Genomic DNA, 27,514 nt, shown 5'->3' on the forward strand with positions numbered 1-27,514 from the left:
TTTTTCTTTTTTTCCAAATGATGCACGTGTAGAGTGTGTACGTACGTACGTAGCGCACGTGCATGCTGCCAACTGTGTGCATCTAGATGCGCCGCACACATGTGGACAACGCAAGGGACAACGGTGCGTTGCGTTGCGCTCCTTCGTTCGCTCGTCATGTATGCACACCGTACCGTGTCGCACCGCACCGCGCCGTACCGCACCGCTGCACCCCGGGCCCTCAGCGTGAAATCAAATGCAGAGTACATGTATCAGTGGTTCTACATGCGGCCCATGTTGAACCCAGAGTAGTAAACGCCCACCAATGTAAACCACAAATGTAGAAATCGCCCTCAAATGCAGAAAACATAGCCCACAATTCAAAACTTTATCATTCTAAGTCCCCCTAAAACTTTTCAGTAATCTTGATACAAATAATTGCCCTTTTAATGCGGTCTTTTCCTTTCCATAAAAAAAGATAAACAAATTTTATTAACCTCTACATAGGGGGCCTATACCCACAAGAAACAACAATTAACGATGATATATAACTCAATTTGAATAATGAGTATGTTTTAGATAAACAAACCTTACCCATCAAAGATAAATCTCTTTGTTTCCACCAACTCAATAATCTTTTAATTTTACTTTGTATATTTCTGTATAATTCATTTCTTCTCTCAATTTCAGATCTGTCGAAAAATAAACCCTATATTTACCTCCCTAACTAGATTGCGAAACGAAATATACCTTACCCTACCCCCTTTTTTCTATTTATTTCTTTTGGTTTAGCAAAAAAAAAAAATAATAATGATAATGATCATAAAGGGGCGCGCGCCCGGCGCGCAACCGCCTGGATCCGCCACTGGGCATTGCTGGGTTTTGTGTTTGAAATCGTAGGTCCTGATGTATGATGTGTGATATTGCCCAACGATGAATGTTGTGTTCAATGAGATGATATAACTGGAGTGGTTTCTTACTTCACAAGGAATATGTCAGTTAGAACAGGGAGGTGGCTTTCGTCTCACCTCCCTGATTAGAATGAAAGAGAGCTGTAGGATACGTGTGCACTACCTCCAACTCTGCATGAAACTATACTTTGTACGCATTTGGGCCTAAACTTTGGACTACCAGAGCCTGAATTCAGGCATCCCTGCTTCATTTCAATTAAGTCTCAAGACATTCTTAAAGAGGAAATCAACCCCCAAAATTAATAAACTTCAAAAGAAAGAGAAAAATATTCCCTACAGAACGATACAAAAATGACAAATAAGAAATAAGGAAGATATGACATTTCGACATTTCATATTTTTTCAGAAAACATTTCTTGACCAGTCCAGATGAATATTCAAATGAGCAAGTTGACGATGCCATGCTCTCTATTTCGTATTCATTTCATAGTACAGAAATGACAAAATTCTCACATTTCAGCTGTGTGAATATAAAACTTGATCCACCCAAAATAAAAAAAGAACAATAATGTTAATCCTGATATACCTTCGTATAAGAACATGCCTTTTCTTGTATTAGCTAAAGAATAACTTTTTTTTTTCTGAATTTCATATATAACATACAGGAAAAAAAATGTGAGGGTATGACATCATCAACTCGCTTATTTGAATATTCTTAAGGACTTGTCAAGAAATGTTTTCCGAAAAAAATTGAAATTTCATAATGCCATATCTTTCTTATTTCTTATCCGATTTTTGTCATTTTGTATCGTTCTGTAGGGAATACTTTTCTATTTCTTTTGAAGTTTTTTTTTTTTTTTTTTTTTTTTTTGGGGGGGGGGGGGGTAGATTTCTTCTTTAAACCGTAGCTGATCTTGAACTGTATACGTACAATCACATTCAATGAATTTTCAGATTCTCTTCTCAACCAAAAACGTTTAATATTCAGTTTCACAAAACTTCACTTTTATTATATCATGTCATTTTTTTTCAACACTGAATTGCATTGAATTAGTACCACCATGTTTCCTTCAACTGCCTGCAATTTCTTTTCCCTTCTACATTCATTTTTACTTTTGACAAGGAAGGAGGTTATGTTTTCATCGGGTGTTAGTTTGTTTGTCTGTTTGCAAAATAACTCGAAAAGTTGTGATTAGATATGAATGAAACTTGTAGGAAAAGTTGATAATGACACAAAGAACAAATTATTTAATTTTGGTAGTGATCCGGGATTCTGTTGTTGTTGTTGTTGTTGATAGATTTACGGATTTTTTCATCTTAAAAAAAAATGGTAGATAAGGTCAATGAACTCGGGAGTTCTAGCTACGTGTATTTGAGGTTTGCATGTTTATACGCGGACGAAAGCGCAGTCTGTTCGGGCGGGCGTGGCCTATCGGGAAATTGGGTGACTTTCAGCATGCATGTACGAGTGGAAGTTACTGATCTCAGTGGAAGAACAATAATGTATCAAGTGGCAGAAATTAGCTGCTTGGCAGAGGTCTGCGCTCCTAGAGTGTGCTTTTCTAGTTGTGTGTATTTTATCATCTCACATAGTGTCTTACAATATTTCATTGTAGTCTTGGATTTCTTTCACTTTTTGGGTTAAACTTGTGGGATTATTAGTTCCCTAGTTCTTCTTTATGTGATTTTATTATAATCATTATTATTATTATTATTAACTTTTTTTTGGGGGGGGGGGATGGGGAGGGAGATGGGCTTCATGTTTAATTTCCATTATGATGTACAATGTATATGGAACTAACTGCAAGCACACAGGACTGTTGATGCAAGTGTAATGCCGCCCTCTTTAGGCAAGATGTACAGAAAGATGAAATACCCTGTACATAACGTACCAGTACACGTACCATGATTTTCTCTCAGTCACTACATGTATTGACTATTTTCATCCAGTGTCATTTTCCCAAATTGCTTCAAGAAGAAGAAGAAGAAGAAGAGGAAGAAGAAGAAAGATCAGTGTCACTGATGTTCAATGCTAGCTTAGTTATAGTGGACTCCTTGGTACAAGGTCCTGTGAATTCACTTTGTCATAATAACATTTTCTTTATATGCCAATCAATGTCTCAAAAACAATACAGGGAACTTATATTCAGAACACTGGGGCCACAAAAAAAAAGAAGTTTTATGGCAAGGTTGTATGTACAAGAACCCACTGGATCAGGCCTAGAGGTACCCCCCCCCCAAAAAAAAAAAAGAAAGCTGTCAAAACTGTGAAGACCATCTGTGTGCCTACAACCACCATTAAATCAAGCACATTTGCATAACTTCAACATCAGTAGCAACATCTTCCAGCACTGTTTGCACTAAAGCTCTTCAAACTCATTCATATGGAATACCAGCAGTGCGGAAAACAATCAATATTACTGTACCTCACGCTATCTCTTTCTCTTTCTTTTCTTTTTTTTTTCAGCTTATCTCTCCTGCATGCATCCCAACCCTACCTTGTTGTTCTTTACGTCACTCATTTGTTCAGCTTAATCCCCTTGTGCAAGGTAATTTTATTTTGAAGGTATGCAAACTTGTCTGTCAACACGATGTGTGTAAGTCTCACCTTGCCACTTGGCTTGTGATGAATAAATATGAAACATTACTGGCACATTCACCAGGCCAGGCATTCTCAACTTGTGCATGGTCTCTCGTTAGCGTAACCTCACAGAATTAGCAGTGCAAGCATAGTCATCATTGTTAGGTACAGTCAACCTTGTTTAAGTCAACCTCGAATAAGTCGACCTCGCATAAGTCAAAAAAAATCACCAATGTTGAAGGTCTTTACAAGTTCTCTTTCTTTATATTCTCTTGATTTTAATTCCAAAGAAGTCAAATTTTCTCTAAGTTGAAGATATTTGTTATATATTTGTTCAGTCCGAGTAGATTTGTCATAGGCAAGGTTGACCGTAGGCCTACTTCAAAAATACTCACAGAGGCCTCTACTAGAAATAAACAAGATACACCTCAAACACACATCTGAAAATTAAGTTTGAAAGATTTAATAAGAAACACACAGAAAAAAAACAACACATCAAAGGCATCTCTCAAAGATTGACTTACCAATACTACAAACAAAACATTTACAGCTAGAATAATATTGGATCTTGAATTTCCATTGATTGGGTGCAGAGCATAAGTCTATTGGTACATATTTCACTTAGATTTTTCTACCTTAAAATACAATGATATAAAACTAATACACAGGTGGGTGAAAACTATGTTGTCTAATAAACGGTGGCTAATTAGCATATTTTTGCATATTTCACACCAAACTATGTTTCGTTTGTGATCGATGTGGTTTGACATAACATTCTGAAACAAACACAAATGATATTTGTATAGATATCACATTCCTTGTCTTAAATTTACTATGTGCTCAGCTATGACAACTCAGAGTCTCAACAGAACAGCAAAAAGCTCATGGAGAATGCATGTATGTCAATGGCTGCATGTAAGACACGAATCTCAAGCATTGTTTCCTTAAAATAAATAGAGAATCGAGCCACAAACTCATTACCCTGGTCAAGCATGGTCACAGTGGGATGAAATCTGAAGTACTATAGCAAAATTGATCACTGACAGGGAATGAATGTAGTAACATGTACACAACTTAAGAGATTCAGAACTCTCAGCATGCATGCACAATGGAGCTGGGAGAACAGATTTGGTTTGCCCTGAACTTGAAAGTGACAGGGATTCAATGCAGTTTCTATTATACATACAATCATTATTTCCATTATTTACTTTGACTACTGTAGTGAGACTTCGTAATATCGAGAGAATCATTGTGGTCCTAACTACCTCGCTGATAACATTTGTGCGTCCAAATAATGTTTAACGGTAACTACATTCATATATTCAATGATCATTCCATACATTGTCTCGATATCTTCATGCAGATCCATGCTCTTTGCTCTTAGCTTGAAACTTGAGGCATTCCTTCAAGTATGGATTAAATGTAACTTTAATCTATCTGTAAATTTCCTCACAGTTTTCAAGGTATGACTCTATAGTCATTGTGATAAATGACTAGATTCGACAGTTTCTACTAGCATCAAGATGAACTGTGAATTTACAGCATTCCTTGCTGCTTTCTCTTTGTCTTGTACATGTTCCTCATTGACAAATTCAGCTGGAACAGATATCCATCTTAAATTAAATGAGAAAAAGAAAAAAGATGTGTGTGGTTGCATTTCACGTCATTTCTTTTTTAAAAAGACAATCTGTTCTTGTTTCAATATCGCTGTACAATTTGTATAAAGCCTCCATATTTCCTAAAACACAAGACTAACAAGTAAAAAAAATTTCAATGAATATTTCACAGGTAACACTGAAAAAAAAAAGTATGTTTGCCTCCCAATTGATATCAATATGTCAATTCTACACATAACAATGACAAAATTATAAGTACATGTATGAAGCATCCTATTAGCAGTGTCAGCTTGAGCACACTTGGGATCAGTTCTCAATGAGCGAAAGGAAGACAATGAAAGAAGCTTTGCAAACATGTAATGAATAAGATGTGACAAGTCATTACGGGCACTGACCCGTCGATTTAGTCACGGACCAACTCCTGTTCACTGGTGTGGAAATGATGAGCATTTCAAACTATTGACATTTCCCATTTGCTGTAGACACTATGCAAATGTGAAGGCGCGTAAAAGACTTTCACACATTTCAATTCCTTTATCTTTAAATACGTATTTGCGTTCCAACGTGCAGTGTACATGTCTGCAAGCACCCTGAAGGACTGCTTAAAGCATTTATACCAGTAATAATTCACATCTTTCCCAAATCAGTCAGATTAAAATAGCTCCACTTCAATAATCACTCATCTGAAACTGGTTCGAGCATGACACAGCCTTTCACCTACTAGCTGACATGTGCATTCTCATAATTACCGAACATGTAGAAAAGAGGAATAGAGAGTACAGGGGAAACTCGATATAACGAGAAGGTCGAGACCGAGTCGTTTTCCTCGTTATACTGCAGGTGATATCTCGTTATATCAGTAGGCAGGAAAAAAGCATAACATAACATTTATCTTGTTATAGCAGTTATTTCATAATAGCCGATAGACTATAAGAGTAGTGTTTTACATAGACTTGCGTGGAAGGAAATTTAAGACTGTGCAAGTTTCCTTGTAACAGCCGATATCTCGTCAAAGCAGTGTTCGTTATATTGAGTTTCCCCTGTATACACTTGAGAGATGCTACAAGGACAGTTGAAGAAAAAAAACAAAGTTAATTTTGGTAAAATAATACTTTGCTTCACACAAAAGCTAACATTTGCATTAGATACATATATATGTATTTATGTACACAATGACTTTACAATATAAACAACAGAGAGTAATGGCATATTTACACTGTCAGTGGAATAGCTGCAATTCTACATTTCTGGCTCATCTATTGGAAATAATTTAGATGAGCTCATACACCGGCTTTTTATGTAAAAAAGCATACATAATGGAGACTACGTAGCCTTACCATGGGTGCATTTTAATTACAATTATAAAATTGTTCAGAAAATTTTGTGGGGAATTCAATTTAAACTCTGCAAGTACCATTGTTCTAATTGCACAATCTAACCAGTGTTGTTGAACAGTGATATTAGCTTGCTCGCACACAATGACTACAATAAAGGCTTTCTTTATAAGTGAGTATGATCCTCATGCATGCGAGTAGACTACTATTCATTTCAAAATCGAAAGCACACCTTCAATGATTTTGGCCACCCATAGCAACGATATCTGGTGCTAGTCACTGGGTTACCCTTAATCTTCATATACATATTTTCTTTTTCTTTTTCACAAACTGATGTGTACTATAACATGTTTGTTGAGCTCTGTCACAGTGTAGTTTGTATTTTTCTGTCTAATATACTGGCCAATTACAGGAACATACAGTCAATTATAAAGTAAATCTTTCTGATCTGTATCTCATTTGGCCAAACATCTATCTTTTCCACCACTACTTCAACAAAGCCAAAGGAAAGATAAAGAGGAAAGAGGAAAAGAAGAAAGATTGCATATGAAGTTTTTGCATCTGATATTAAAACTTTGCTGAATATGGGCTGTGCAGTCAGGTGTTAACATCAAACACCAAGAATGAAACGGCTGGCAAATGGGGTTTTTCATGGGTATGCAGGTGTACTCAAAATGAAAACTCCCCTACGCCCATCCTCCCTCCCCTCCCCTCCATCCCAGCATGCACCAAGTTTATAAACAGAGAGTAAAAGGCTTCAAGTACGGAATCACATTGACATCGGGAGATGTGTCCAGTGGTCAATTCTTTCCCTGCGGCCATGCTGCCCACACCATCATGCCCACTCAACATTACACAGAACAGAACAGAACAAAAACAAACGGGAGTGGAACTAGATGGCCAGTCCAAAGACGCTGACAATGCAGTACATGGTCTTGTTCTCCCACCGGACGGTGCAGCTGCCGTCTGTGGAGTTATCCCAGAAGCACGAGCTGGCCGTGTGGAGACCCGCGCCGTTCTTCTGCATGATGACACAGGTCACTGGGGTAGGAGAGATAAAGGGATTTGCTGAACATTGATACACAACACAAATTTACGCAAGTAAAAGAAATAGACATACTGCCACATAGCAGACTAAGCATTTACAAACTTGCCTTCTGAATGCAGCATCTTCAAACAACCATTTATTTCTTTGATTGGTGTACCATATTCGCCGGCGCAAAGGCCGCAGCGCCGTATAAGCTGCACCCCCGATTTGTGCAACGCAAAAATAAAAATAAAAATAAAAAAAAATTTAAAAAAATACTTAAAATAAAAGTGAAAACCTGATGCTTGAAGACGAATGATGAAGACACTTTACGGTAAAAAAATACTTAAATTTACACAGAAATAAACAAGTGGGTACCATACAAAATACGATGTTCTCGCACACATTATCACACACGTAGATACATCGTTCAATCGAAAAACTCGAACAAACACTCAAACAAAAACTCACCTCCAAATTTTTGCCAGTGAGGTAATAACAACAAAAACAACAACAACAAAAAATAATAACAAAAATGAACAAAACACGCTCAGAAGTACGATTGTACTCTGAAAATAATGTGTAATGATACAAAAGCAAAAGAGAGAAAATGAGGGAAAGGGACAGGAGGAAATCTAACGCTAGAGAACATACACCACAGGTGTGCGAGTTGCTAGTCGACCGAGTCACATTGTAATAGCATAGACAGGTGGTTGTCTGTACATGCAAGTCTATAGACAGATACATTGTAATATAGTAGACAGGTATTCATGTAATAGACAGGTGGTTGTCTGTACAGTCTATAGACAAGTACATTGTAATATAGTAGACAGGTATTCATGTAATAGACAGGTAATCATGTATAGACAGGTACTACGGTACATTGTCATAGACAGGTTCATTGTAATAGACAGGTAATCACGTAATAGACAGGTAATCATGTAATAGACAGGTTCTGACAAACACTTTATTACTCATTATTAGTTAGCACAGCGCTACGCTTTGAGCTTAAGTTTTATTTTTGCTTCATTAAAATTTCATAGAAAAGACAAAGAGGACATACTGATGAAGAACAAACACGGAATGCAGCTTTGCTTGTAAGATTTATATACCGGTATTCATATCATCGGGGGATGGTTGCCTCCTTGGTTGCCTAATATGTGTAGTCCCATACATGTATAAATGTGCTAGTTTTTACTCCCGATTTGCAGGGTTGCAGAGACCAATTTTGGTTTTGCCACCAGATAGGCCGCACCCCGACTTTTCACTTTTATTTTTCTGAAAAATACTGCGGCCTATACGCCGGCGAATACGGTATTTCTTTGATTTCGTTGATTTCTTTGACTGGCGTATTTCCTTTACAGATGAAGAGCAAGTGACTCTTTATTAATATATTTTTTTAAAACAAAAACATGTGTCAAAAGAAGTACAATAGTACATACGGTGTACCCCTGTACTTTTTGATAAAGCTTGACTCGATACGTGAAGAACAGTCCTCTACTTTAATAGTGTATGACTATACAAAACATTCAATTGAATTGCACGACCACGTGGTTAAGTGCAAATCAGCATTTACAGTTTATGTCATTGTTATGAGACAGTTGGAATGACAGTTCTTTTATTAAGATGCCCACTGAATGCATGTTGGCCAAGTTACCTGCAGTAAAACATGAAATGTTTGATCTCGACCAGAAATTACACAAGTGCAATGTGTATAAAAGGTGCAGAACTAGCACAAACTGATGAATCAGGTACACGACATTGGGCACCACTGCAGTGAATGAGGCTGGGAAATAATTTGTCACTGCTCACCAATGTATTTGAAAGGCTTTCCTAGCTTGGTGAGTTGGTTGAGGCACTGTTCAACTACATTGGACGTCCACTGGTTGACCTTATTATGCTGGTACGCACTGCCGCCGATGGTTCCTTCTACTGCTTCTTTGATAATGTTGCTCACTTCATCCACAACAAATGTGGTCTGTAAATAAGGAGGGAAAAGAGAGAGAAAGGGAGATATGAAGAGATGATTTAAGGAAACAGCTTGTGGTTCTGCAATATTCAACATCACACAATGTCTTTGTATGAAACCTTATTGCTTGGTACAATTGTAACCCAGATGTATTTAGCTACAATGAGATAACTGTTGGAATGCCTTGTTCTATTACCAGTGGGTCAACCATGTGATCCAATGAAAGGAAGAAAAAGTAAAGAGGAGTTTGGAGCATTCTGCACAAGAGAAGAAGCATTTGTACCACTATTTTTGCTACTATTTCAAGATGATAATGGCTTTGCATAGTCCAATCATGATTTCCATTGTACATAGTCTCACTGAATTTCTTTAAAAAGACCCTAAATGTTGAGTTCTCTTACAAACACAAAACTTAGACAATGACCTTTACATAACAAATTATATAAAACAGGAGTGAACTTGAGCGATGTACAGTTTTGTACAAGCATGCATGCAGACATTTTGTGTCTTGGAATGGAGAGAGTTGCACAATACAAGTATGTCTGTTCATTTCACAAGAAATAAGTATTTGAAATCAAACTACATTTCCAATCATAAACATGAAATCTACCTTCATCAGAGTTAAGTGAAGGCTGCATGTAATATGTTAGGCACGCGGCAAGCATTTCCAAGTGAGTGTTTATTGGTACTTTACTATTCAGTGCATGCCTAACAATACAAAGCACTCTGCTTTGCATGGAATCTACCACACGGCGGGGCTAGTCCCACGTCATGCCTGCCTAGCTGTGCCCTTGTTGCTATCACGTCCCAAATTTTTCCTCAGTAGAAACATATTGAGTAGTGGGTGATGCAAGGTGATGTGAGGTGTTCTGTCGTCCACTTCTTTAGGTGGTCAATGCGCGGTGACGAAAGGGACAATTTTCAGTATTATCACAGGGCTGGCGCTGCATTTTTAAAAGCGTGTGTGGGGGGGGGGGGGGCTCAGTTTACATTTCTGGTGCCACTTTCGGGTTTCATCAGCTGATAAGCAAAACACACACACACAAAGGGCCTTCAGAACCACATTTTTCTGGTGTCACTTCCGGGGTAAAAAAAGTGGGGGGGGGGGGGGGGGGCAAGTGGTTCGACTGCATGTATTCCTATAAATCTACATTATACAAATCCCTGTCGGCAGTCTCAAATCATAGGGAGACTTTGCCCATGTTATTGAATTGATCATCACACATAAGCTTTGCATGCAAAGCACTGGTGCATCTCATCACATGTACTATAGCTTTATACAGTCTATACTTGCACTGTATAGACTACTTCTGGTCTCATGTATTGTAAATTGAATTGAATTGAAAGGGTATTTTATTGAGTAATGTCCATTGCAGCCCGCAGGCTGGATTGCTGACATTTTACAGAAATAAGCACGATACTATAAAATATGTACAAGATTGTATAAAATACATAGAATGAAAAATGAATATCAATCATATTCGGCACACAATATCAACATTCAAAACAAAAACACAATTCCCATTATACATATACAATTTCTAACATCACTATTCTCATTACCATAAATAATCACGATTACTTTAAAAATATCTGTAAATTCCACTTCTTTCTCATCTTCTTCTGTTTTCTTTTTTCTCTTCTTTTTGTTCTTCTTATTCTTCGTTTTCTCTCTTTTCCTTTTTTTTTCCAGCTTTACATTATCCAACTTTTACTTTTTTTATACTTCTACCTCATTTCCTTCACTAACAATATCCAAAATTGATTATCATTATCATAACCACACATTTGATATTATTACAACAAAACCACTGTTTACAAACGTATTACTCGTACAACAATCAATATCATGTTCAGCCCCACCCCCCCCAAAAAAAAAACAACTTATATATTATCATTGTTACTTAAAACATTGATTTCAAATTTTAAAACAATTGGTCAAACATAAAAAAGAAAGAATCTTCATATATCACAGATCACATAACACAGAACATAAGAAGGCAGGTATTGCACTATTGTGTGTGGCAGTATTGCACTGGCTGAGTCAGAAAAGTTTGCCTGAGACTTTAAAAAATGGCACATGGCATATGAGCAAAAATGGAAAATTGGAAATGAAATCAACGATGAACATAAAAACATATTCTGTGCTTATATACTGGTTATTTGCACTTGTTGATGCAGAGGTTGTTATAAACATTTCTCAAATACTATATGACAAAAATATATATTGCATTCATGTCATTCATCAGAAAAAAAAAACTTAATCACTTACAACATTACATTTATATCAAAAGACTTGTTAAAACATAAAGCAGAAGAAAAAAAACTTCACATATCACATGATTCAAATCATTACAAAAAGACAGACAAGCGTGCATTTCAATCAGACAAAAAAAAGAAGAAAAGATTAATACTGTAAAAAAAAAAACGGCAGGTGAGAGAGAAAGAACATCCTAACTGGCAAACAAACAAACCATATGTTTGGATATCAGAAAAGGACATTTAAAAAAGAAAAAAAAATCTGTTCTTGAGATTTGGATTTCTGTCCCTTCCATTTGTTGGTGCAGGTGGTGCTACAAACACTTCTATCACATTAAACTCGGTTACTTTAGCACATGCACACACTCTATACCGTATCTGCACACCACATGTATTTAAAAAGGATCCTAATTTACAATGTGTTGTTAAAAGATACACCATAGGCAAGCACACGCACACCCACACACCCCCACACACCCACTCACACACACACACGCACACACACACACACACACACACACACAAACACACACACACTCACACACAACATAACTATTCATTTAACAAGCGAAATAAATGACGAATAGCACTGGTCTTATGTCTTTCAGTTCTGTACCGGACAGTGGTGAATTTCTGTTTACTTCTTATATTGTGTGAGTGATTACGGGGTGGCGGAAGCAGGTGGTGCAACTTGGAGGATGGATCCAGGAGGGTCCTCGCGAAGGACACACAGAGGTCTCGCCGCCTGTCACTGAGGGTGGGGAGGTGCAGAGTGTCCCTAGCGTCTGAATAGCTGGAATAGCTTCGACCAATGATGATTCTGCAGGCTCGCTTTTGTATGCGCTCAATCAAGTCGACCTGTTTCTTGGTGAGAGCCGCGGCCCAAACAGGAACAGCGTATTCTAGAATTGGTCTAACGGTGGACAGATAGACTGTTAGGAGGTCAGCTGGGGGGAGGCCATGGAACTTTAGTCTGCGCAGAATGAAGAGTCGACTGTTGCCCTTGCAGACCATGCTGCTGACCTGGGTGTCCCATTTCAAATTTGATTGGATGAACACTCCTAGTAGCTTAACAACTTTGTTGTTCTCCAGCACTTGGTCGTCAAGCGTTATGATGGTTGGTGGTGGAAGCGTCCTTGCAAAACATATATCCATGTTTGCACACTTCTTCAAGTTAAGACGCATGTTACTATCAGTTGCCCATTGTTGTAGTTCCATTAGTTTATCTGGCAGTGAAGATTCGCTGTTGATATTCCAACATTTGACCACCGTTAGGTCGTCCACGTATTTGTAGTGTCGGGTATCAGTAGGCGCGTGGCTCACCTCGTCGTTGTTGAAGACGTCGTTGATTAAGGCAGCAAAGACAACTGGTCCTAGCTTCGTACCCTGCGGGACTCCTGACGTGAGGATACAAGGGTCAGAGAGTGTGTTCTTGTACTGTACTCGCTGTTCTCTGTTACACAAGAAATCTGCGATCCAGGCGACGTATGACGGAACCACTCCCATATTGATCAGTCTTCCAACGGCGACAGTGTGGTCAACGTGGTCGAAAGCTTTAGAGAAGTCAGTTAGCAGGAGAGTCGAAAGGGAACCAGTGGTGTCCGCGTGTTTGTGCAAGGTGTCCAAGATGTTAACAAGACAGTGTGTAGTAGACACCCCCTTCATGTTCCCATACTGTGCTGGATCTAGCTGGGGGCGCATCATACTTGTACGTAATGTGTCACGAGCAACAAAGTGTTCTGCCACCTTAGCGAAGTGGTCTGTAAGGGCGATGGGACGAAGGTTGCTGATTGTAGCGGGTGACGATTTTGGAATTGGAACAACATTGGCTCGTTTCCATTCCAAAGGCACTTCGTGATAGCCGTAGGAAGTGTTCATGATGTGTGACAGGGGACGAGAGAGTTCATAGGCGAAAAGCCGGATGAACCTAGCAGGAATCCCGTCAGGGCCACAAGACTTCCGCTGTTTGACATGATTGAGTTGTGTGAAGACTTCATGCGGTTCTACATGGAGAGGTGGCGGTGAAGGTAAGTATGCGGGCAAGCGCGATTTGTCAAGCACAGGAAGGTCGCCACCGATTGATGCGAAGTGCTGACATATGGCGTCACCGATAGCTTTATGGTCGTTCGGGGCAATATCAGGGACAGTGATGCTCATCTTGGGCGCATAACTGCTAGATCTGTTTGTGAATATCTTATCAAGGATGACATCACCGCGAGTGGGTTGGTCAACAACCTGGACGAACGCATTGGACATGACTCCGCTGAGGTCCAGGTGATTAAGGTCACCCATGATGAAGACCGCAGTATCGGGTTGTTTGGTTAGAATAACGTCAATTGTAGATCCGATATGATCAAGGAGTGATGCGGCAATTGGGCTGCGGGGTGGGTAATACACTGCTCCAATGACCATTCTCGAGGAAGAGCGAGGAAGCCGATGAGGACGGAGAGCAATCCACAATGTTTCCATACCATCAGGAACCTTGATGTCTTCTAGTATCACCCCATTCAGCCATTCAGCAGTATTGTATGCTGTTGGAGTGTAAAGTTTCTGAAACAAATATCATGCTTACTTTTTGTTACTTGAATACAGCAGAGAATATCCACAGGATACTGGATTTGCAGGAGTTTTGTTTTGTTTTTTGTTTTGTTGTTGTTTTTCTTCAAAGTAGCAGGAGATGATGAGTGAAGAGCATTTTATTTTTGGAGAGCAAAACAAAGTGGAATGTTGTTATGTAGCCTAGGTGTACATCATACATGCATTGCTTCTTCTAAATTCGAGACGTCGCATCCCCCGAAACATTCTCTTACTCTTGAATCTTAATCTTTTTCAAAGCAGCAGATCAGACTTGACACCTGACATTGCAGGGGCGGCTTGCTGAGAGCTGTACCAAGTAGGATTATGAAGTTAGGAGTCTACCACCATAGCCATAAATTAAAAATAAGAGCCTCTTTAAAATTCCACTGCTCGCTTAAATTGTGCAATTAGGAATGTGAGCAACATCATGTCGCAATGCCGAACACTCCGTATTCACAAGCTGTACATACAGTAAAGTTGACTGAAAGATCGGTCTGTATCTGGTTGTCGGGGATATGTTCCGCGGAGACTGCGTCTGGCTTCACGGATCCCCTCCTATACAGACTAAAGGCTGTATAGTTAGTTCCTGTATTGATGCTCTGCCAGCGGTCAGCGGTCGCGCACAGACCAAACGGTACGATAAACCCAATTTCATACCGCTTTTTTACATTCAAACAAGTTTGACATGACATGACACATTATGCAGTAGAATCTAATATTTGTGGTATTTTTCTGACATTGTGCAAGCGAAGATGTAGGTTAGATCGCAGAAATTTATATCTGTATTGCAACATCGCCGTTCGCTAGCAGTAAGTCACCATTTTGAATCCGTTAGCCAATCACATGCGAGGTATGTCTACTAACGCTACATGTTTTAATAAAACCACGCAGAAATCTACCTTAGCATGTGACTGGCTATGTTTAACGGATTCATACGCTGAAGAGCTGTTTACGATTGTATCAACGGGCTGGTAGTTGTGTCTTTTGTCATGAAAATTCTGCAAAAAGGTTGGATTATTCATTAATCGGCAAAATCGTGAAATAGGCCACACCGCAGTGCGTGTGCACCCATGTGGTAGCAAGCAAGGTTAGATTTAGGGTTAGGGTTTAGGGTTAGGTAGGGTTGTATTTATGGTTATATTAGGGTGTCTGATCGCGCACTGCCAACCTTCGGACAAAACGCGCCCCTATCTTACAACACGCAAGCCCCATAGAACACAATGGAGTCGCGCGCCTACGCTGTTTTGACCCCGCGTTTTGTGCTAAAAAATCGCATTTATTGCAAAATCCCCGGTCCATGCCGCTATCGAATCCTAACAAATTTGGTATCATATGAAAAAGGAAGTTTTGCTCCATAATCTATCAAAGCGCTGGTACATGACTCCGACGATAAATTGGTGTAAATGTCGTTAGAATCACATCTATCTCGATATCTCGGCGTCTGCTTCGCTACTTGTACCAGCGTGTGGCATGCGAGTAGTTTAGGATGTGCTGAATCCGATGGTGAGGTCGGTTTTTCGCTAGCTCCACGTCTTGGACCGGGGATATTGCCTAGAAGATACCCCTTGCAATAACTTTTTGATCTCAGCGAACGTGTTAGGCGTGGCTTCGTATGCAACAACCATAGTAACGTCCGAGCAAATACGCTCATACATATGTAAATCTACACGCAATCGCCGCCACATGGCGCGCATGCAGCTAGCTCGCGCGCTGTGTGTGTGTGTGTGTTGTGTGTGTATCTCACGGACCTACACGTGTAGGTCAGCAGTGTGACTACCGTCGCAAGGTACTAGGTAGCTACGTAGCTACATACAATGTAGTTCGCTAGATCGCTGTGTGTGTGTCTACTTACGAGTACGTGCGCGCGCGCACACCCGTGCCACTGAAAACAGACTGAGCTAGCTAGCTAGCTGTCACGTCGCTTCGCTTGCGATAGTTCTACAGCACTGAGTTCTATGGGGTTACGATTGCCCAGCATTCACAATGTGCATGTATGTACACGCTCGTAAACCACCTGGCGCATCAGTTTCAACGTAGTCAAAGTACATGTACTATTACTGGATTGATAATGATCATAACAGGCCTACAATGTATGAGTTAGCAATCCAAACGAATGACCATGTAGAGTCATATTTATCTTTTTTTAATACTTCAATAGAAAAGTGCACTAACGATGCACGAGTTACAGTCTTTCTCGCGATCTTATGCAGCACAACACTGTAACAGATAGGCCTAGGCTACACAACGCACCATATCAGGCAAGTCAATTGTGAAGCGGTACACCGCGGTGGAAGGTAGGTACAAATACCGATTTTTACGACTGAACTTCCAATCGACAAAAAAGGGCAAGCAACGATTTTGGAAGCTACACTCTTCAGCCACGAATGGTGGTAAAGTGGCATTCATGGCTAAATAGCCATATAACATTTTCACTTGAACTGCCATATAGATCTCGACAGCATCGACGTGTTTAATAGTCGTCGCATTCAGTAGCCAGCTGTGTACGTGTGTACACACGTACGTAGTGTAGCGCATATAGCGTGTGTGTACAGTGTGTAATACACTCAAATGCACGCTCGCTAGCTCGTCCGCCGATGTTGGCTGGGCCGGAATGCATGCGCTACGTACTAGTATTCATTCACAACGCTGAGCGCTGTACATGTACGCACAACATGTATTATGACGACACGAGGGGGAGTGGCTTCTGCGCTGGTTACGCGTTTTAGCAATCCGCTGTACGCTCATTAACCGGTCGCTGGCGATCTGCACGCGAATGCTACTTACCGGCCTTGTTTGCAAACATGATTTGGACACATTTTCGTGTGTGCTCGTCAAAAAAAAGTTGTAATATTGCAGTGATTTGAAAGTTGAATTTCTCGAGATAGAATAATTATTTTGCCATGAAATTTGAAATATATGCTAATGACATATTTTTCTTTCATATGAAATAGTTTATAATCCACCTTTTATAGAATTTCAAAAGTTGCAAAAATGCTACAGACACCCTAGTTATATTGGCCGTTGAATTAGTCGAAGGACATTAGGAAATCCTTCCGAGAATAAAGAGTTGAAGACCAAAGAAAAAACGGGAGAAAGGGAGGATGAAAGATATTATGCTGTGGAAATCGGCCCCACCGCTGTATCAATCTTGCGTAAACGCTGTTTGGTGGGGCCGCATTCACGAGTATACTGCGGAAGAAAGCCCCACTGCCGCTGTGCTTATCTACCGATGAACGCCACACGGTGGGGCTGAATTCACGAGTATACATAAAATTACAGGCGAGTCGCCGTAGTAAGTACGGACACGCAGTAAATTTACCAGTGGTGCCTATTTCACGAGTAGGTTCTACAACTAGATGCCCATTAATCTGGCAAGTGCAATGCGATCTTGAAATGTTGTTGATTTTGCATTTTGCTATGCAAATTTAAATTTGCCGATCTGGTTGGGGCTGTGATCTGTGAATTAGGCCTAACGTTAGACGCAATCGAGAAGGTAACCCCGTCGCGGGGCGCTGTAACACAGAGGTTGTCCGTATGGGGTCGCTGCTGCGGTTATCGAGAAGGGTGAGGTAGGTACGTTACCTCACCCAATTCTCCATTTCTAGTTAAATTTAGAGACAGTGCACAGTGCAGTGGTGCAGTGGTGGTTGACATGGTTAAGAGCTTCAATACAGCGAGGTATATGACAAACTTCCGTCTGTCTCCGGATAATAATAATAAAATAAAAGATTCCAACGACTCCCCCGGACAGACGGATCTTTCTTAAGTTTCTAAATTCTGTCTAATCGTACAGAGCGACAGCAGGCAGGGCGGCCTGTACAATAGGGAATGGTAATACACACGTAGCGTACAGAACAGCATTCATAGTTCATCCCGATCCAACAAGCAAGACAGAGATATCGTAAAGGTGAGTTTGAATAACAGCTTTTTTCCATGTCAACAATTTTATCACACATAAAAAATCAGGCTAAAAATCATTACCTCTTCTGCTGACTGAAAATCATCCATAATAGAGTAAAACGATCGTCTCAGATATTTGAAATATTGGCAAAATTGGGCAGATTCACTCCTGAGCCGTCGAATCTATTTACAACGTGACCCAACGTGTGACCTTTCGTTGGCAAGGCTCATCCATGGACCATTCTATCCTAGTAGTAGTGCAACTACGCTATTATGACACCATATTGTCAGAAGAACAGTAGGCAGAGTTAAAAAAACACATTGTCCTTGATTAAAAAATATAAAATATTATCTTTGTAGCCATTGTAGTACTAAGTATTTCCAAAAAAAATCCAAAATATCTAAGTTTCTCATAGAATACCCCTACAAAATAATTGACTATTCCATTTAACTGTTGGTGTAGAATAGACTTTTATACAGATGTTACTGTGGATATGGATTTGTCTGCCGCTTGAACGACCGTGTATAATCTGGTGACCTGTAGATAAAACGTCTGAATTGAAATCTCGTTCACGTTTATGTCTACCAACTACAAAACACTCCGGCCGCGGCCGCAGCCGATCTACTACCACCTGTTCAGAAAAGCCTTTTGTATGCGTATGCCACATGCACACGTATATGTTTATGCACCCAAACATCATCTCGGACCTGTCAGTGCAGCAGGAGTCCGGTAGGTAGAGCAATTCTGTTTGCGATCTTCGTGAAACAGCCAAGCTGAAGTGTCAGTCGAAAGTGACGCGTACAGCATTTACAGTAACAGTTTAGAGAGAAGTGCTCGGTAGTGCTCAGCACATCTGATTGCCAGAGACAGAGTAGCATTAAACTACCGACCAAATTATTGCAGTTGCAGAAGATAGGCACCATTGGCATTGCCATCGATCGTTTGTTTGATCATCAATGCGGAATGCTGCTGCATGCTGAGTGTGAACGTGGACGGGTCGATCTGATGTGATAAATTCTACTATCTACAATGATCTAGGTAAATTAAACTGGCTAATATAAGTCTAACGTTTTGTAAAATGTCAGTGTAAGTGTATAAGAGGTGTAGACACTAGGATCTAGTCTACAGAAAATTGAATGCAAGTGGTCCCCAACAATTACAATCCAGTTGAGTTATTAATGGGCTAAAAAGCTCCCTAAACCCTGCCACACTTGCAGTCTATCTACGTGAAGATCAGTTCGGGAAACCCACTCACAAGGGGGGCCCCTCCTTATAAGTAACCCGTCCCCCTTATAAGTAACCCCGTCCCCCTTATAAGTAACCCCCGGGGCACCCCTTATAAGGAGTCTCCACGCTTTTTTGCAATGGAACGTGAAAATGAAAGGACTGCGGCAATTCGCTTGATTATGTCCATAAAGCTTCACAAGTTTCCTAGTTACTCACGAAATTTGAGCAAAATCGGTTCGAGGCATCATATCTAAAATCATGGATTTCAATGCGATGTCAAACGACCCATGTGAATGCTGAAATGCAAGCGATTTAATACTGGCGTGAGTGTCGCCAGGCGCGGCGGCGCGGCAATGCTTGAGTGCAGACGTGGCGACTGAGTACATGCTCAGTCGCCACGTCTGCACTCAAGCATTGCCGCGCCGCCGCGCCTGGCGACATTCACGCCAGTAATCGCTCGCATTTCAGCATTCGCATGGGTCGTTTGACATCGCATTTAAATCCATGATTTTAGATATGATGCCTCGAACCAATTTTGCTCAAATTTCGTGAGTAACTAGGAAACTTGTGAAGCTTTATGGACATAATCAAGCGAATTGCCGCAGTCCTTTCATTTTTGCGTTGCATTGCAAAAAGGCGTGGAGACTCCTTATAAGGGGTGCCCCGGGGGTTACTTATAAGGGGGGCGGGGTTACTTATAAGGGGGACGGGTTACTTATAAGTAGGGGCCCCCCTTGTGAGTGGGTTTCCCGAACTGAGATGGAGGTGTAGCACTTCAAGGTAAATTCAAGGTTAATTCAGTTGACAACCCGGCCCAGGGCCCAGTTGACTTTTGACCGAAAGATCGGTCTGTATCTGTGTTGGGGAATGTTCCGCGGAGACTGCGTCTGGCTTCACGGATCTTATCTGCTCTGTATACAGACCGAAGTCAATGATCCCGGCTCCTGTGTGGAGCATCGCGCACAGATCAAACGTTACGATAAACCAAATTTCAGATAGCTTTTTTACATTCAAACAAGTTTGACATGACATGACACGTCATTATGCATATATTACACGTAAGTCGCCATTTTGAATCTGTGCGAGGCACGTGTTTTAGTAAAAAAAACACGTAGAAACTACCTCACATGTGATTGGCTGATAGATTCATACTATATGTTTCTGCAGTTTGAATGTGACGACGCGACGGGCTGGTTGATGTGTGTTTTACGTTGAAAATTCTACCAAAATGTTGGTTTATTCATTAATCTGGTGAGTGTAGTGTATTCTTGAATAGTTGATTTCACCATACAAGCTTAAATTTGCGGACCTAGGGCCGTGAATTAGACGCAATCGAGAAGGGTGAGGTACCTCACCCAATTTTTCATAGAGACAGTGGTTAAGAATATCCACACAGCAATGGGTATTGGTACCTTCCGTCTGTCTACGGAGGACAGCGTTAATGGCAAAATGTAAAAGAGTCCTCCGGACAGACGGCTCTTTCTGTCTAAGTTGACTTGTGCTGTTGTCGTTGTGTGCCTGTGCTTTTTGCAAAAGCGGAAGACAGAAAAACAAAATCAATAATTCAGTTCGCATCTCCTTGTCTATTGGCATTGTTCACCAAACTTGCACAAACCCACAGTAGGCCCTTGACCGACAAGTACATGTATGTCTAATTCCGCGAAAAACTTCTCATTTATAGTAATATTACTAATAACATTTGCTGGGTCAGTTTTTCACTTCTTTAGACAGACACCATTGTTACATACGCCATTGCGACGGTTTAAGCCATTTTGGCTTAACGCAACTTCGACCCAGTTCCCCCCGCATAAAAATGGTTATTATTATTTTTTCCAGCTTGGTTTTCAAACCAAACTGGAAAAAATATATACAGGATTAATCAGTCAACATTTTGACTCAACTCTTCCACTGTTTTTCCCTGTTTTCTGGTTGTTTCCTCCACTTCTTTGCAGCGCTCCCCAATTCATCGCCGCCTTCGTTTGAAAAATGACCGCATGAACGTCTCTGGCAAGCCAAATGCTCCATACAATCACTATATCGGTACACTTACGTTTATTGACTAAAGTACTAGTAAGTTGTTCGAGCGCTAAATTTAACTTTGTAATATTGTGAATGAACATTTTTTTGCTCCTCCAGTAGTAGTCCATTTCTGTAAATATTGGAGACTTTAAATGATCCGGTCAAGAGGAATCTGTGAGAATGACAACTGCTCCGTTCGATGGATTTGAAACCTGTCCGCATGGGCTAGTTGTTGTTGTTGTTGTTTTTTTTTATTTGAGTTGTGTCATTCATAGATGAATATTTGCGCCTTTATCTTTATAATATCATTATTTTACATATAATTAATTTCTCAAAAAATAAACTTTTTCCAGTTATTTTTATTTGCACTTGTTTAACCAGAGTGCAATGTAGCCTTTTCACAAGGCCTTCTCGCTGTGTTGCGTTACTTTTTGGGCGAATGAAGAAGCGATATCCCAGCCGAGCGCAACAGCGTGAGAGCAAAAGGGCCATGTCCAAAGGCAAAAAACATTGCACCTTTCATGCATATTCTATTCAAATCGCTAATGCGCTACATGTGTGTGCCTTCGCAAGGTTGTTTCAAAAAAATGAAGGGAGGAACGGGGAGAATGGAGATGGACTCGTAGAAAAATGTCTTTTCAAGACCGTAGGATCAGTTTCAATGTGTGCTTGTGAAGTGAACATCAAGTATGAATTAGACAAGAGACTTATGTATAAGCCTTTTATTGGTGAAATATGTAACTTATAGAGCCACAAAAATTTGGGGTTGTCTTCCAACGTTCAGTGACAGCATTCTTTCAACTCGGAGCAAAAAAAATTGAGCTTGTTGGTAAAATATTGCATTACTGATTACGTGATATATTGGACAGTATGGAATGCCAATGACATATTACAGATGAGTTGTGCAGTTTGCATTGATGTTACATATGAGAACAATCTATCAGTTGTGTACAAGGAGCACCCCGGGGTTAAGTAGGCCCTAACCCAAGATATTGCATCTGAGTCTCCAAAGTCAAATAGAAGTTAAGTTTTAACACTGTTACAAGTGTCGGAAAATCCTGATCGCTTGAAATGCTGCTCTGTACACAAGCAACCGGCACAGTATGATTTATATGTTCAGCTCATGCAGTATGGGTTGATCGTTTGATCTGAATGTATCCTTTTACATCCATATCCTTTTCTCCATTGCTTTCCTTTATAATATATTGTGTGAATTTATATTGCGCAGTTTCTATGAAACAACTATACTCAACTGCGCATAACAATAAAATATAATCTAAGAAAGAAAATCAGATTCATAAGCAAGTAACACAGTCTAATTCTTATATGAAAATCATACAATATAAAGAAAATACAATTAAAGAACTGATAATAGCATACCGGATAATCATAATTCATAAAAGATATTTGATATCTGCGAACCATGTAGATAATGTGCTAAACTCTGACTACAAACAATGGGAAACTTTCGTGAAATAGATGTGTTTTAAGGGGATTTTTGAACCTGTTGATTGATGATGTCTGATGTATAATGCAGTTTTCTTTTCCTTCTTTCTTCCTTTTTATGTTGTTTTTATTTTAATTGTACTTTCTATTTAGTAAACCTTTTGTTTCATTTTTCAAAGTTTACATTTTTTTGTGAATTCTGCCATCCACCTTTTTTTTGGTGCATTTCCTTCAATTGATCCTTCAGCATCCAGCGCAGACAGTGTGCGAGCTGTTTGATTTTCAGAGCAAGCTTGCACACGTAAGGGAGGATAGTTTTGTACTTAGCGTTATTGTACAATTAGCTGGATCATGTGTCATAATATAGGGTACATGTAAAGAAAGTGTATAAAAAAAAATCTGAATTTTTTTCCCACTAGGCACGTTTCATCAAATGTAGATGTCTTATCAAAATATCTATCAGTTGGAGATATACATGTATTGCTTTGATTGTGTTTCACATGGGATATGACTACAGTATACTTTGTCTACAAAGCAAATAGGAGAGATTTCTGTCTACATGCATTTTCTCTTCAGACACAATTCATGACTTGGATGCCTCATCAAAATATCACTTAGTTGGATATTTCTTGCACATTTCTTCAATAATATTTCATATTGGCTATAAATACATTGCCCATAATGCATTATGTGAAAGATTTCTGTCTGCACATTTTCACGCCAGACATATTTTATGACATGGGACATGGATGTCTTATTAAAACAGTTAACAGAATAGAGACCGCTTTTTCGAGCGGGCTTTTGAACCTAAGAGGTTCTGAAACCCACCTGCTGTATAAATGGAGTAGTTGTCACTTGCTATAGTACTACTAAGAAAGCAATGGGGAAAAGGGTTTTTTTTTTTGGGGGGGGGGGGGAGGGGAGGAAAGGAATGTATCATTCCCTTGCCTTTTGTAGAACTACAGTACCTCGTGTAGTCGAGAGGGTGTTATTGCAAAAATATCAACCAGGCAGAACAGCCAGGCCAGGCTTCACTGGTTCATGTCATGTCCAATGTAGTGTGAAGGAAATCTGTTTATGATTCTCTGGTTTTAAAGGATAAATGTCTGTATGCCTATTATTGATTGACATGCTTTTGCAACCCCTGGCATACAAGGGGAACCCATTCATGTGACACGGGATATAAAAGACAAATAATGTTGATTATAAAAACAATGTCTCTCTGAACGAAGGGGGAGGGGTGTAAAGATGGATTGATAGAGAGAAGAAGGAAGGAGAGAAATCTGTATTTCAACCATTTTTAGAATAAGTAGATACAAAAGATAAGAAGCAGTGTATGATAACCTCAAGTAAACTCAAATGAAGCACGTTCATAGCAAAATGACCTCGCATATTGCCAGCCACTGTTTTCCTTAAGTTCAGATGTCCACCCACCACACCAGATTGATTGCTCACCATGCACCTGCTGTCATAACCAAACAGACAACAAAACAAAAACAAAACAAACTAAACAAAACAAAACAAACTAAACAGCAGGGTCTGTGGAGAATGATCTCATTGCATAGCCCATGTGACATTCATTTGTTGTTTTTCTTCTTTTAAACTAAGTCTTGTTTTGCTGAAATTTTGGTTCGAATGCTTCAAAGTGACGTGAGACTCATGTACGGTAGATCATCAAGCTCTTGCTAAATGAGGCGACTATGATTTCCAGGGGAATGCACGGTGGTAGTTTTATTATGAGGCCAACTACACGTTTGTAGCCTTTAGATGTGTCACTGTTAATTGATGGCTTTACGCCCAATGTGCTTTTTAATCTGTGTTCCAGGACAGTTTGCAGGTCAAAGCATCTGTGTAGCTTTAGTGAAGTATTCTGAAGCATTTTGACATAATACACATATTTCTCAACTTTATTTTTGCTGTGTATCCATACAATTTGACAACTAGTTCAAGTTTGCCCAAACTGATAAAAACTGTTCACTGGAAATATCATGACTTAGTACACGACTATTCACTGACCCATATACAATGTAGACTTAGTCTGTATGGGTCAGTGAAGAGTACAGGTCTTTAACCCGTTGAGGACGAGTCCCGAGTATACTTGGGCAGGTGTCTATGGGAAATGCGTGTTGTAGCAAAATCAAACCGTCCTCAACGGGTTAATAGGGCATGTTTGTATTGAATTACCAATATGCCCCAGAAATGTTTTAAACCATACTAACCCCAACCAGCCTGCTTCTGTAATGTAGAAAACCCCAGAGAAACACATAGATTATATTTTCTTGTGCCTTTCTATTTAAGTGAATTGTCCTTCACTCGCAATACTTAAAAGGGCATTAAGAATGGTGTATAGTGTATGCTTCATAGCTTTCAAATTACCTGTAATGAAAACTATAATGCAAAACTTGATGGCACCTATCACAGAACCAGCAATGTTTCATGCATGAAATGAAAACTGCATTTTTGTGATGTACACTGTGTGCTGGACATCTTATATAAAACGTCCTAAACTCTCCATTTTACATTCATTCATTTCTGAAGAGATATCGGAAGGAAAAGTGAGTTGGAAACTCTTTCATTGCTGAGGCTATTTAAGATTTGCTGACATCAGCGACAAGTTTTTGATCAGTATTAGGAATATATTTAATTTGAGAGAAAGGAGGCATATTGTATGATATTGTTTTGTTTCACCCATGTGAAAAAAAAATAGTACGAAAAAAGGTCAGAACACCTAGCAGAGTTTGCTACATAAATTCTAGACATTTACATATATACAAATACACTGCGTGAATGTGAAGGCCATAATTGTTTTATTTCATCTCAGATGACAATCGATATTTTAGATTTTGTGATTATTTGTCATTGATAGTTTCTTCACCCAATGATTGCTTTCTGATAATAGTTCAATACCTATGTGTCCACTGATGATGGTCATGATTCATAGATGGACAGTACTTAATAATCAGAATGTTGTGTTTAAATGGTAATGAATATTATTCACAGACTGTTGGGGAATAGGATGTAGAATATGTGTTGTCAGTTTAATTGAACTCCTACTGTAGTGTAAAGTTCATAATGACTCTATTCATGTAGGTACATTGTACATCTTATACATTGTATGTTGTAGCATGGTGTGTACAGTGTGACAGTTGTTAGCTCAGCATGCAGTAGGGATATTAATGGTTTCTGCTCCATTGAATTGGTACAATATTTGATGTGGCAACCCTGAGGGTGGTCTGTACAGACAGAAATAGACACTGCCAATACTGTTGTCCCCACTATATTGGGCTACAAGGCAGATAATAAGTATGCAGGTACATGTACATGTGTATTGTTATGTTGCACTTGTGTACTTACATGGTAGGATTTAGGTTTCATAGAAAAATGTACCTGTAGTGTATACATGAAGTATCCATCTTCTGTTGATACACATGCTCTTCCAGCCTTTAAGTCTTCTACAGGGTGTGGCATACGATGTGGATTACAATTTGAGCATTCAATATGCTGCGTAGGAGAGTGACTGAAGAGTTGTGGGTGGCATACCTGCAAAAATTATTTAATTGATGAGCCTAGTGGTTTATCAGTTTCAAGATAACCAAATATGGCTGGATGTAAAATGTTGCTGGCTGTTCATTTTGTTCCCCACATGATACAATACCCCATCTTTCATTCCCTAAAAAAAAAAAAAAAATAAATAGATAAAAAAATACAAAAATGTGTACCTATTAGAAAATATGAATAAAATGTTGACATGTTATGATATGTCTTAATATGCCACTCAAAGAAGAAAAAATACACAATCCATGTCATAAATTGCAAGCAAATTTTCATCCCCTTAGTGATCATGATAGATGAATGAAATTGCTTATTTGTAGCTTGGACATCTTAATTTTTATAGATGAAATACATGTAGAAGTAACAGTCCATAAAATCTTCAACCACTATTTGAGTTAAATATAGCATTAAGTTTCTTCATTGTCTGTGTGTACATCTCATAGTATGGTCTTTCAGGTCAAAATGATTTAGCATTCATGTTGTTGCAGTGTTACTGTGTATCTATAATTACTGGGGCCCCATAATGCTCAGGGAAAATCAATGAGAAGATTGCAAACTAATATTTTAGAATAGTAGGCTGTTATTATACATTTATGTGTACACTACATTTCAGCAGATAGAAGACACGTGCAAATGATGATCATACATACTTACAACGTATGATCATGCTTAGCCAAAGGTGCCATAAACACTGGCAATGGTGACTGAGGCTGATGCTGCGAAAATATATTTGTTTCTACATCTTTTCACCTTCATTAGCAAATTATTACTCAAAGGGATGGTATATTGTTGGTTGAGGTGAGGAATCAGGATTCAGCTTTTAACTTTTTGCAAAATACTTAAAAACTGTTTTATGAAATGTTAAAAGAGCATACAATTCTATGAGGAATTCATTAAGAGTATTTAATGAAAATGAGGGTTTGAATGGCTGAGATAAAAAACAACAACAAAGTAAAACAAAGCAATCCTAATAAAAGGTGGGTCCCACCTTTTATTAGAATAGCTTTGTTTTGGATATCTCAGTCATTTAAAAAACAATTTTCATCAAATAAACTTCTTAGAATTATATGCTCTTTCGTGTTACATAAGAGGTTTCTCATTGTCTCAAAAGCCTTA

General features: G+C 39.3%; 1 protein-coding gene across 1 annotated transcript; it reads right to left on the reverse strand.

The window, feature by feature from the left end:
- Positions 1-7,313: 7,313 nt before the first annotated feature.
- On the reverse strand, positions 7,314-18,261 carry LOC139737341 (dynein light chain Tctex-type 1). Its single transcript, XM_071648020.1, has 3 exons — positions 18,235-18,261; positions 9,261-9,426; positions 7,314-7,462 (listed from the first exon to the last, which is right to left on the reverse strand). The coding sequence occupies exons 1-3, from the start codon at positions 18,259-18,261 to the stop codon at positions 7,314-7,316; spliced, it is 342 nt and encodes a 113-aa protein (XP_071504121.1).
- Between the last annotated feature and the right edge of the window lie 9,253 nt (positions 18,262-27,514).

Source organism: Diadema antillarum, unplaced genomic scaffold (genome assembly GCF_040938485.1).
Source record: "Diadema antillarum isolate AM-2024a unplaced genomic scaffold, OU_Dant_1.0 seq00000689_RagTag, whole genome shotgun sequence".
NCBI classification, from domain to species: Eukaryota; Metazoa; Echinodermata; class Echinoidea; order Diadematoida; family Diadematidae; genus Diadema; species Diadema antillarum.